Genomic DNA, 14,081 nt, shown 5'->3' on the forward strand with positions numbered 1-14,081 from the left:
TAAATATATCGGCGGCGGCTTAAAATCGACTGTAAGCCGGCTAAGTTTTCAACTACGTTTAGTTTTTAATTTTTCAACGATTTTAAATAAAAACGGAATCCGAGAGATCAGAAAGTAGGATTTTGGAAGAAAATATATTGTTTATAACAACAAAACAGAGCAAACTCAAAAGTTGCATGAGAAATTATGCAGGGATGAATAAAAAATTCTTAAAAATTAAAAACAAATCCTTTCTCCAAGTTTTACTAGGATCTGCCGATATTTAACCCTATCTTCCATATAAAACATCTTGCAGAAAATCAGTTTCTAAAAAATTTTGCATTAAGAAAATGATCAATAACGTAAAAACAAAGATATTTTATTTGTTTATTTACTAGCTATACCCAGTGTGCTGTGCTACCCTAAAAGCAATATAAATAAGAAGCCTACTTAACAATTTTGATGATTCTAACTACAATGGTTTTCCTGATATACAATTTGTTACATATGGGAGATTCCACGCAAATTATTGCAATTTCGCCAATTATTCCGAACGTTAATTAAGATTTTAATTTATTCTATGAAAAATTTGAATAATCTAATAGTTTCCAGATATACAAAATTTTGTATTTAATTCATATGGGAAGTGCCAAGCCCCCCATTGAAAGTCCGCCCGTTATTCTCTAAATGTTCTTCAGTAAAATTTGAAGATTCTAGCTCTAATAATTTCTCAGATATACGAATTTTTCTATTTAATTCATATGGGAGCTCCAAGCCCCCCAGATGAAAATCCGCCCTTTTTTCTCCAAAATGTTCAGATGAATATTAAAGTTGTTCGTGCAAAATTTGAAGAATTTAGTTATATTAGTTTCCCAGATAAACGAATTTTTGTATTTAATTCATATGGGAGTTTCCGCTCCCCTCATTGGTAGTCTCCCAGTTTATTACCCAAAATGTTTACATGGATGTTAAAGTTCTTCCAGAACAACATCATTTAAAGGGATCACAAAGAGATTGAAAAATATTCCAAACGTTTCACTTTGAAAACATTATTAGAATGTATGAAAACTCGCAACTCTAAAGGAAGACTATTCCTATTTTAGTGGACGTAAGCGAGATAAATTTTCGTTCAATTAGGATACTGCGTGTTTAATTTTATGTTTATATATTCAATATTTTAGAAAATTAAAAAAGTACCAGTTAAAGAACGAAAAATTACCAGAAATACTCCAGTTTAAATTTTCATTCACTCAAGTCCCTGATTGCTTAGTTTTATGTTTTTAGGTTCATTATAAAAGAAAATCCAAATAATACAAGTTGAAGAACGAAAAAGTACCAAAAAGTCCCGTTTTATATGTTCTCACTTACTCCATGTTTAATATTATAGAAAATTCAAAAAATACCTTTTGAAGAACGAAAAAGTACCAAAAAGTTCCCTTTTATATGTTATTACTTAATCCGGGCTGTACATTCCTAAATTCATGTTTCTAGGTTCAATATTATAAAAAATTCAAAAAGTACCAGTCGAAGAACGAAAAATAGAAAACTCAAAAAGTACCTTTTGAAGAACGAAAAAGTACCAAAAAGTCCACTTTTATAGATTCTCAAGTGCTTAATTACATGTTTCTAAGTTCTAAGTCAAAAAAGTACCAGTTGCAACATCGTATTGGGAGCCCGTTATTATGTATTCATATGTATAAGTTAATAAACCAAAAACAATGTTTTATGAAAAAAGTACCAAAAATAGGTACAATTTTAACCCCTTAAACGTCCGAATATCCAAAAAGTACTAAATTCATATTTTTATTTTTTCGTTAAGTTATGAAGGAGTCAAAAATATTTTTTGAATGTGCACTGGTTTAAAAGATACATGGGGTGCGAAAAAAGTACCAAAATACAGTTTTTACCCGTTTATTCCCTAAAGGGGCCGAATTTTAAAAAAGTACCAGACACCTGTCCGTTTATTTTTTAAATGAACGGCTATAAGCTTTAAACTGTTTTTGTATCTTTTCTAGTTTAGGAGATATAAGGTTACCGAATTTACCCGTTTATACCCTTTTTTACCCCCTAAACATTCGAATTTCCAAAAATCCCGTCTTAGTGGATCTATTTGGCGGGAGACCAACCTCCTGTCCAAATTTCAGCTCTTTAGCTTCAACCGTTTAGGCTGTGCGATGATGAATCAGTCAGTCAGTCAGTAACGTTAGAATTTTATATATATATATAGATTATGTATATAGATTTCGTGCATTGAATTATACTGTAAAAACATTGTAATGTTCGACTTGAATTCAAGTTTCGTTTTCACGGTATATATGTGGGCATTCTTCCAGGAGACCATCATGATGCCTCCTCTTTCTTGAAAAGAAAGACGTTCTTTATAGACAAATAAATAATTAATTAACACCATTACTTACATTTTTTAATCTTCTAGATCTGTCATTTTAGATTTTCGCACACACACAACAACAGATTTTTTGTGGCAAATAAAAAATGCAGAAAACAGCTTGGCGCGAAAAATTCTAGCAGAATTTCTTTTCGCAGTCGGCAGAATTGACATCAACTGCACTTCCCATTTGAAATACACATGTTCGATACCCTAGCCCTTTACGGTATGACATACCAGCAATGTAAAAAGGTGTAGCTCCGTTGACGTCAACGAAGCTGGTTTGAAGTCAAAGCAGCGACTCGAATTAGGCGCGAAAACACGAAAATATCTGAGGCGAAGCATGTACATCGAACGTTGAGCAAAGTTCTACACCGGCCAAATTTCAATGAGCGGCTTATTATTAGATAAAAGAAAACTTGCTTAAATGAAAACAAATTAATTTTATATTGTAAAATTCCACAAATTTAGCGAAAGTATTCTGTAAATTGTACAAAATATGGCGAAATTTTCAAGCCGTATTAAGCTGAAAAATTTTCGGCGGCGGCGGCTTTGACATTTTGTTCGGCGGCTAGGCTTAGTCGGCTTAAGCCGAATCGGCGCAAGTCTCTGGCGGGAACAGAAATGCATGCTGAATTGAGTTGCCACTTTTGAAAGCCAAATTGAAAAGAGTTGCCACATCATTTTTTGTTTATGTATTAAAATTGCAAAATTTGAAATACAGTGGGACCTCGATTATCGTCTTCCTGGTCGTTTTGAGCACCAATTTTGGGTAGTTTTTTAATAAACATTTTTATTAATAAAAAATGTACATATTTATTTAAAAACTAAATAATTTAAGGATTTTATTCAACAATAAAAAAGTAATTTTGTCAGAAAACAGTGAACAGTAGATAATGATTTCATGTTATGTAATTTCTAAAAATAATCATATTATGTTGTTATTTTTTTGTCTCCCCTTTTCGCTTTGTTCTAACTGTGCTTGATTGTTAAAAAATATAAAGAATTTTGCTTATAATCACGGATAACACGTTACCCCTATTATCCGGTTAACCGATGCAGAAAAATTTAAGTCAATCCAAAATAAAATTAAGTCGATGCAAAAAATTTTATTTTTCCATCCCGGATGTTTTCATTAAAAAAACTCATAATTATTTTTGTACATGAGTATAACATCAACAGTACGAATGAGTGTAAAGAGGAATCTCAAAAACAATCATGAAAATCCCAAATCATGTTTGTTTTCTTACCCCCCATTCGTCTCTACCCCGATCACCTACAATCTTCAACAAACATGAAAACAGACGTCTGGGCAAACATGAAAAAATCATCGTGTAAATTGGGTGATATTTAGCTGGAGGTCCATACCACGCGTTCTACGCTTCTTCGCATTCTACGCGGCTGTCAAAAATGTAGAATCAATGTTGTTGTGTGCTAGAAGTTACAAGCACAAAAGCGTAGGATGCCTTGACGCGTAGAATGCTTAAAGTAGATCTACTTTCTACTTTTGTAAGCGTCATAAGCGGCACACGAATATGGCAGCTGATTTTGACAATTTATATTGTATTTTTAATGTGTATTTACCAATTTTTACAGATTTTATGAAATCTACTAGCACAAAATACCCTGTGCTACTAGATTTCGTGTTTGTGTAAATGGGGTATTATATTTTTTAACACAATCGGACAAAACATCGACTTTTAGACTTAATCGACAAAAAGTCGACTGTTCGAAAGTCGATTATATGAACCCTAAAAACTAATTACAGAGATCAAGGGCTTACATTTTTTGACGGCGTTTTAATTTTTAAATTTTGAAATTTAAAATATTTTTTCACTTATGTATAGGTAAACATCGATTTTTATATTTCTTTATATTTGTCGTTACTCTCCAACAAAGAAATATTTGTCTGCTAATTCTACTATTTTAATATTAAACGACTCAAAAATATTATTTTTTTATGTTTTTATCAGTTTAGTTGACATTTTTAAGCGGCGCCACAAAATATGTATGTAAACAAAAATTAACGCCGTTATAAAGCCGCTTGACTTGGACCTCGGTCGTTGCTTTTGTCAACGTCAGTAGTAAATTATTTTTTGTCTAGTTTTCATAACGATAAAATAAAGAAATTTTCTGTTTATATAAATTTTCTTACATACAACTTACATAGCCAACATTTTGCCAATAATCTTTAAAATAAATTCTGTAATGTAAATAAAAATAAATTATTTTTGTTCTTAAGTATAACGGTGTTGCATTGATTTAGACATTTTATTTAATGTTGTTGTTGGTGTGCTGCAAAAAGTGTCGTATTGGAAAAATCTAACCAGAATTACAAAATATTTGTGTGATTTTAATGAAAAAATTAAAATATTAATAAAAAAAAGGAAAACGCCTTGGAATATTTGGTGTTTTACCTGATAATCTCCCCCACCAAATAATATTTGGCTCAAATAATGTCGAGTGAAGAGTTACTTTATGCAAAGGTATTTATATGGATTCATAAAAATATTAAAGGGAAGGTTTCCTCATAATTGTCATCATTATACAAAACATTGAATATAACTGAAAACTACACTATAGTTTACAATATTTTTGAAATAATTATTGACAAAAATGAATATACATAATTTTATTTTTTACAAAAGATGTAAGTGAAAAAATTTAGTTTATTCATTATACATTCTGCTATGCAATCCTAAATATTTGGTTTAAAGAATGCAAATATTTATGAGATCTACTGTTGTATACTACTTGTTTGGTTGAATTATCTTTTTGTGAAGCAATAAACCTAATCTTGCATCAACACAAACATAATTATGTTTGACTTCGTCTATATGAAGATCCCAAGACTAACAGATCCAAAATTAATAAGAAACTATACCTATGCTAACCAAATATTATCTTGGGTTCGCTTCCCATCATAGTTTTATTGTTGTTAAATACTTGTAGTAAGAGGTTTTGTGATGTTAGCATGAAATTTAAATCTTCTATGTTGATGTAAGTATGTATTAAGATATTTGGATTGGATTACTCAGTTGGCTCGATTTTCGATTTCACGGCCTATACTTAATGTTCATATACAAGTTTTCAATGAATATATCGAACGAGTGTTTCAGCTATAGAGTTTTTCTTTTGTGTTTTCTGTTAGAAAAACTAAACAAAATTACAGAATTGAAAAGCAATGATAACAAGAAACAAATAAAGCAAACAATGAGAAATAAATATAGAACTAGGCATTCATAAGTACATATTTATTTTTACGTTATCAATTTGGCATACGACGATACTAGACTCATATTGATTTTTGATCAAATTTGATGACGCATCTTTTAAAATTCTATTGCTGTTATGATTGATTTACAAAATATTTTTGTGTATATTTTAAAATTTTTAGGGATCTAAGGTATGGCTACCAAACCCCAAGACGGTATGGGAAAGTGCCACGCTCAATGAAAACTATCGAAAAGGCAATACAGTTTTGAAGGCTCAGTTGGAAAATGGTAGTGAAGTAGAGGTAAAAGTTAAGGCAGATGGTAGTAATCTACCGCCACTACGAAATCCTGCTATATTAATTGGACAAAATGATTTGACTTCATTGTCGTACTTGCATGAACCAGGAGTATTACATAATTTAAGAGTGCGCTTTTGCGAACGTCAAACTATATACACCTACTGTGGTATTGTATTAGTAGCCATTAATCCATACGCCGATTTACCACTATATGGATCCAGTATTATTAGAGCTTATCGAGGAAGATCCATTGGAGAATTAGAACCCCATATATTTGCATTATCAGAGGAGGCCTACACAAAACTAGAAAGAGAAAAATGTAATTTAAGTATTATTGTTAGTGGGGAGTCTGGCGCTGGAAAGACTGTATCGGCAAAATATGCGATGCGTTATTTTGCTGCTGTTGGCGGCTCAGAATCGGAGACTCAAGTTGAACGTAAAGTATTGGCATCATCGCCTATAATGGAGGCATTTGGTAACGCAAAAACGACTAGAAACGATAACAGTTCACGTTTCGGAAAGTTCACAAAACTATTATTTAAGAACAATATGAGTGTTATGAATTTAACAGGAGCCACAATGCATACTTATCTTTTGGAAAAGTCTCGAGTGGTATTCCAGGCTTTGGGTGAACGAAACTATCACATATTCTATCAACTTTGTGCCGCAAGAAAGGATCACCCGCAATTAATTTTAGGTAAATTTTAAAAATAACATACAAAAAGAAACGGTATAATTTTATGAAAATTGTTTTTACATTGACTTTTATTAGATCATCAGGACAAATTCGATTATTTAAATATGGGCAAATCGCCTGATATTGATAAAGTTTCCGACAGGGATCAATTTAAAGAAACTATTCAGGCAATGCTCATATTGGGATTCGATAAAAGACAAGTGAGTTTCTGATGTCTCAATTTTAAGTACATAAGGTAGTAAAATGCTCTTTTTTTAGATTTCAGATGTCTTAAACATTCTTGCTGGCATCCTTCATTTGGGAAATTTAAAATTCTCCCACAAATATAAATCGAATTCAAATGAAATTGATCCAGATGGTTGTCAAATCGACGTGAGTATACAGTAAACATATTTGTTTGTAAGTTGTCGAACAATAGAGGATTTTTTTTTATCAATTCTAGCCAGATGATTTGCATTTACGTGTTATGGGTGAATTGTTAAAAATCAATGCGGATGATTTGCGAAAATGGCTAAAAACTCGTCAAATTGAATCCGTAAATGAACTGGTGTTAATTCCCAATAATCTGGAAACAGCCATGGCAGCTAGAGACGCCTTAGCAAAGCATATATATGCAAAACTCTTTCAATATATTGTCAGTGTTCTCAACAAAGGACTCAACAATGATCGCAAACACAGTTGTTTTATTGGCGTCCTAGATATTTATGGCTTTGAGACGTTCGATGTTAATTCTTTCGAACAGTTTTGCATTAATTACGCCAATGAAAAACTGCAACAGCAATTCAATCAACATGTTTTTAAGCTTGAACAAGAAGAGTATCTTAAAGAGGGTATAGCCTGGACCATGATTGATTTTTATGATAATCAACCTTGCATAGATTTGATTGAATCTAAATTAGGCGTTTTAGATTTACTAGATGAGGAATGTAGAGTAAGTAAATGCCATTAAAGAAACATACAGATAAGTTTATAATTTTACTTTCGCCATTAAACAGATGCCTAGAGGATCAGATGAAAGTTGGGCTCGAAAGTTGTTTGAAAAATGCAATAAATTTCCTCACTTTGAAAAACCGCGCTTTGGCAACACAAGTAAGCTGCGTTTTAGTGTATTTATTTCTAATACAGTTTCATTAAAATTTTTTATACTTTAAGCTTTCTTTATCAAACATTTCTCTGATACGGTGGAGTACGATGTAAATGGATTCTTGGAGAAAAACCGTGATACTGTATCAAAGGAATTGGTAAATGTTATACGTCAATCGAAAATGTCTTTGTGTAAGCAATTGATGGAAATGGAGGAAATCGATACTCTTAGTGCAGATGCAGCTAAAACACACACTCTTGGAGGAAGAGTTGTAATAAGTGCTGCAAAAAAACAGGTGCGTTTACCAAAGGATTGCGAAATCTTCTTTTGATTTTCCTTACAGATTACCATTGAAGTATTACTTCATAAATAGATATTTATTTTTTTGATCTTTCTATTTTTTATATGTGATTTTTTTAAATGATGACCATTTGGATGTACATTATTTGTTTGTCGTAATTGATGTTGATGATCTAAAATCTTTTGCAACATAGGGTACAACAGTAGCCCAAGAGGCTCGTCGAAGAGTTAGTTGATATGTTTGTCGTTTTTGTTTGTTTGTTCTGCTTTATTAATTAATTTAATCAATGCATGCTTAAAGTTGAAACTAACAAAAAACTCTTATTATTAACATAACACTACGTGAAATTTTATTAACCGAACTTATACCACTAAAATTTCTATATTTTTCTACATCGATATATAACACAGTGCTCAGATATTTTTAGCAAAAAATGTAATTCATATTTTTAAATTATCAAAATATATTTTTTGAAAAAATTATTTTCCAAATTTTGATCGAATGAAAGGCAAACCATTGATGTTTTGGTATAACATAGAAATAATTTATTACATATAACAGCTCTAATCTAAAACAAAACATACTAAATCAACTTATTTAACATGTTTTCATCAGATTCAATAAAACACAAATCCAACGTTTTAAATAATCCTTTTTCTAACGTACTACATACATCCATACATAAAGGATTTTTTATTTGACTAACCAATTAATTATTGTGCATGATTACTTTATTCTACATTCTATATTAATGTTTTACTTTATAGTATTATAACTGTAATAATATTTTTACTATTTAAAAGGTTGCACCTTCAAAGCAACATCGACGTTCCGTGGGATCGCAATTTCGGGACAGTTTAACATCTTTAATAAACACGCTGCATTCGACTACTCCTCATTATGTTCGTTGTATTAAGGTAAGAAATACATAAATATCTATACACATATTTCTACTGTTGTGATAGTAGTTATTAATTTGTAAATAATTAAAAAAAAAAACAAATTTTAGCCCAACGAAGAAAAAATCGCTTTTAAATGGGATGCTCCGAAAATTGTACAACAATTGCGTGCTTGCGGTGTTTTAGAAACTGTACGAATTTCGGCAGCTGGATTTCCATCTCGGTGGTTGTACCTTGATTTCTATATGCGCTATCAATTACTGTGTCATCGTTCTCTAGTTAATAAGAATGACTTAAAGCAATCGTGTTGCAATATCGTAAGTAAATGGATAACAGACGAAGATAAATATCGTTTTGGTAATACGCAAATATTCTTTCGAGCTGGACAAGTGGCATATTTGGAACAAATTCGTGCTAACTTAAGAAAAAAATACATTACGATAATACAGAGTGTAGTACGACGATTCATTTGCCGTAAGCGGTTTGTCCGTTTGCAGAGTACGGCATTGGGTATACAACGTTACGCTCGAGGCTACTTGGCCCGCCAAAGGGCACAAGAGATACGTGAACAACGCGCTGCGATTGTTATATCAAAATATGCTCGTGGCTATCTATGTAGGAGACGTTACCTTCGTTTGAGACGATCCGTTTGTGGCATTCAGCAGTACGCCCGTGGCATGTTAGCACGTAAACGATTCCAGGAAGCATTGGATCATTATCGTGCTACGCAAATACAGCGATTTTTGCGTGGTTACCTGGCGAGGCGAGAATATCACAAACGTCGTCGTCAAATTATTATATGTCAATCTGCAGTGCGTAGATTCTTGGCTAGACGGCAGTTTAAACTTCTCAAGGCGGAGGCTAAAACTATATCACACATGGAGAACCTGTACAAGGGCTTGGAGAATAAGATCATTTCGATGCAACAGCGTATTGACGAACTAAATAGAGAGAACGGAAATCTTAAACATAAGAACAGTGAAATTTCTGTCCTAAAAATGAAACTTGAAATGAAAAAGGCAGTTGAAAGCGAACTTAAGACTTTGAAACTTATGTTGGCCGGTAAAGATGAAAAGCTGTCGACTCTTATGCAGCAATTGGAAGAGGAAAGAGATGAAAAGATGCAGTTGTTAGAGGAAAATGCGAACACTCTAGATAAATGGAATAAACAAAAAGAAGTATGGACTACCGAAAATAATGAATTACGCAAACAAATAGATGAAATGTTGGAGAGAGCTAAACAATCCGAAAATAAAGAGACTAGTGCCATTACACAGCGCGAACGTTTAATTTCTGAAGTTGAATCAAATGAAATCCACGACGCCTACCGAAAAGCTCTAATGGATAAGGAGGTAATCGAGAACGAGAATTATCACCTTAAAGAGGAACTCAAACGTTTATCGCGCCAGGTAGGCGGTGGAGAATATGGCTCATTAACACATCATCGTTCCATCAGTAATGGGTCGAGTCATAACGAAGACGATGTTGGATACAGCTCAGCTAAAAACACTTTGGAACACAAAGGCAACTATTCACTCAGCACATTCGATAATAGTCGCACTTCACCAGAGCCATTCCGTAGTTTAGAGGTAACTTCAACACCTCGCAGCGACAATACTGTAATTGTCATCAAGTTGCGCAATTTATTGGAAGAAGCAACAAAACACAACAGAACTTTAAGAACACGATTGGATAAGGCTATAAGTCAGCATCGACCAACAGAGGATTCCTTACGAGTCTCCGAGCTGGAAGTGGAGAATGAAAAACTTCGTCACGATTACAACTTGCTCAGACAGAGCATACGAAATGGAGCTGAAATGCAAGAGCTGGAAGCTCAACATAACGCTTTGCAAGAAGAACTCAAAAGACGCAGGGAGGAATGTATACAGTTAAAGACTGTCTTGCAACAGCAAACGCAATCGCTGAAATCACTTGGCAATGAAAGCTTGACTCTACGAAGTTCAGATCAAAGCATTATCCTAGATAACGAGTTAAACGATGCCTATCAGGCTCAGAAGTTGGTGAACAAGCAATTGGAGTGTGAATTGAAGGCACTTACAGAAGAAAACAATGCTCACTTTGCAGAATTGAGTCGTCAATTGGATGAGTTGCGGCAAGAGAACGCTCAGTTGCAAGAAGTATTCAATAATAGTCTGGATGAGCAGAATGTTGATACAAAAGATCCAGATGCTCTGCAGCAAAGTAATCGTTACTTGAAATATGAGCTCAAGAAGACATTACTCCAATACTCACAGGTTCAAGAAGAATTGAACGCAACGCTAAAGAAATATGACTCCCTTAAGCATCGTAGTGATAAGTTGACGATGAAATTGCAGGAACAGGGCGCAGTTGATGGTCGACCAAGCCCTGCTAAAGACGAGACAAACTCGGCTGTCAATCAAAACTCAATGGTTTCGGTTGGAAAACAAAAAGCTAAAACTTATCAAGGTAATGCATCCGTTTTTCATCTCACCTCCTCCATACGTAATGATTTTTTTGTTCTTAATATAATTTAATTTTTAAGGTTTAATGAAGTTTCGCAGTGAAGATTTGGATAAAATATTCCATCGCCTAGTTGTCGATATGAGTACACGTGTAGCTATTGGCTTGTTGCCAGGATTCCCAGCATATGTTCTCTTCATGTGTATACGGTATGATCCAATTTATTTCTATGAAGTAAAAGATAATTAATTAGCTATTTACAAACATTTTATTATGCAGTTATACCGATCTAATCAATGCCGATGAAGATGTTCGTGAACTATTGAGTAAATTTGTGAAACACATTAAGAAGATACATCGTAATCCTAGTGTTACTGAATATCGTATACTATGGCTGGTTAATTCTATAACGTACGTTTTTTTTTTTAGTTATATTACAATATACTTTATAAAATTCCATTATTTATATTATAGACTTCTGAATTTACTTAAACAATACGGTGATGTCGAGGAATATGTTAAATTTAATACGGAAAAACAAAATCAGCAACAGTTGAAGAATTTCAACTTGTACGAATATCGACGTGTTATTTTGGAAATCATAACCAAACTATATGAAGCATCGGTAAAGCAAATTGAAGGTCTTCTAGAAGGTCATATTGTGGAGGCCATTTTAGATAACGATGAAATTCAAAGGGGCCATCAAAAGAACATTGGGGGACGAGTAAATCGAGCTGCATCATTTGATAACTCTTCATCACCAGAACACGGCAAAATAGCCGCATGGAAACAGTTGATTAGTCAATTGGAGCATTTCTTTAAACAATTTCTACATTTCGGACTAGATCGTTGCTATTCTGAACAAATTTTCACTCAACTTATGTACTTTATTTGTGCTATAGCCATGAATTGCTTGATGTTGAGAGGAGATAAGTGTATGTGGGAAACAGGCATGATAATACGCTATAACTTGGGCCACATTGAGGAGTGGGTGAAGGACAAGGCAATGGTAAGTATAATTTAGTTTAATGACTTTAAGGTGATTGATTCCATTTGAAAACATTTCATTACGTTTTATAGTCAAAAGATGTTTTGGCACCTTTAGCACCGCTAAATCAAGTTTCTCAATTATTGCAATCACGTAAAAGTGAAAAGGATGTTCAAAGTATTTGTGACTTGTGTACAAATTTAAACACTGCTCAAGTATTAAAGGTAATGTTGTACTAAACGAAAATAAACATATATTTCATTTAAATAATATATTATTATTAATCAATGTTAGATTATGAAATCATATAAGTTGGATGATTATGAAGGAGAAATAACCAATACCTTCCTTGAGAAATTAACCGAGAAACTGAATGCTCGTCCAATGGTAAATATATTTGCTACGATTATACGTACGTATTCACAACATTTTTATTTATATTTCAGACTAAAAACGACGAATTTACCATGGATCAAAAGTTTATTTATCCGTTTAAAGTGGTTTTCAAATACAGTGACATAAAGCTGGAGGACATTGAAATACCTAAACACTTGGGTCTAGACGAACTACTGCAAAAGATCTAAGTTAAAAAATATATATTAGTTAACTCAGATATAAAACGCAAACATTCCTAAGCCACCACCTATTAGTTACTTTTTCTCTTTAGTATTATTTATTTTCAATTAGCAACGAAATTTAGGAGCCCAAAATACATTCCCAAATATTTTGTCAATGATTTTTTTGTTTTACTAATTATGTATGTAATAGTGCTTCCAAAAAAGTGTTTTGTTTTTAATTAAAACATTATTATAATCATTTACAATTGTACTTAAAATTTTCTTAAAGAATCGAGTCAAACTCAAACTGAAACAATAACCAACTGAAATAGATGTTATAAAAATCCTGTTGCCTTTAAAAAAACAAAAACAAATGAATCATGTATACCTGTTTTAAATGTGAATATGTGAAACAAACAATATTATAATAATTAAATGAAGTAGTTGTTAGAACCTTTAAAAATTTACAAACAACTGCAAACAATGTATTATTTAGATATATTTACACGTGTATTTAGTAAATCAATGATTTTTTTTGTAATAATTTGTCTTTGAACATAGATACAGCTGATTATAGACGCTTTATTTTAAACGAATTTAGAAAATCTAATAACGTCTTATACTCCTTTGTTATTAACTAAAAACAAGCATTCCTATATTAGACTTGCCCTATGGTTGTTGATATTCTTTTTTTTTATTTTTTTGCCGCCTTTTACAGTACTTGTCAAATTTGCAGATTTCAAAATCACTTGAAATATCACCAAACTATTAGGCAAATTTAGTTTACCATAACCTGTAAATTTGAATTGTACGAGAAATAAACAAATAACTGTTTTATATTCTTTTTTTGCCATTTAGAATTTTTCTCTTCCTTCTAAAAATAAAATATTTGTATTTGTTTTTTTTTTCTATTTAAATATAATCATACATACATTGTTATTTAATAATAGTTGTTTATATTGCAAAACATTAACAATAAATATATGTTTATGTAAAACACAACATACATACATATTTAATTAAATTATTTATTTATTTATTAAATATACACATAAACGCATTTTGTAATTATTTTTAAAGAACCAAATTATACATACAATAAAATAAAGTATAATAATTGCATATAAATTGAGAAATAATAAAAGTATAAAAACGCAATTATTTCAATATATGTATAAAATTTATGTGTAATTTATCAAAAATAAATTTAAGAAATAAATAAACAACATACATA

At 32.0% G+C, this 14,081-nt stretch overlaps 1 protein-coding gene across 2 annotated transcripts; it reads left to right on the forward strand.

Moving 5' to 3' along the window:
* Window positions 1-4,406: 4,406 nt before the first annotated feature.
* Window positions 4,407-13,791, forward strand: LOC119615351 (unconventional myosin-Va). Of its 2 annotated transcripts, XM_037971415.1 has the most exons (16): window positions 4,407-4,851; window positions 5,763-6,576; window positions 6,652-6,776; window positions 6,835-6,948; window positions 7,019-7,507; window positions 7,572-7,665; window positions 7,729-7,955; window positions 8,155-8,187; window positions 8,765-8,878; window positions 8,971-11,308; window positions 11,385-11,511; window positions 11,582-11,713; window positions 11,777-12,311; window positions 12,383-12,514; window positions 12,585-12,677; window positions 12,737-13,791. In XM_037971415.1, exons 1-16 carry the CDS (start codon window positions 4,822-4,824, stop codon window positions 12,872-12,874), a joined length of 5,535 nt encoding a protein of 1,844 aa, XP_037827343.1. In that variant the 5' UTR covers window positions 4,407-4,821; the 3' UTR covers window positions 12,875-13,791. The 2 variants fall into 2 exon arrangements, with proteins under 2 accessions (XP_037827343.1, XP_037827347.1); XM_037971419.1 differs by lacking the exon at window positions 8,155-8,187.
* Window positions 13,792-14,081: the final 290 nt, after the last annotated feature.

This window comes from Lucilia sericata, unplaced genomic scaffold, assembly GCF_015586225.1.
Source record: "Lucilia sericata isolate MDLA Ls3-8-SP2 unplaced genomic scaffold, ASM1558622v1 Contig000048F_arrow, whole genome shotgun sequence".
NCBI classification, from domain to species: domain Eukaryota; kingdom Metazoa; phylum Arthropoda; class Insecta; order Diptera; family Calliphoridae; genus Lucilia; species Lucilia sericata.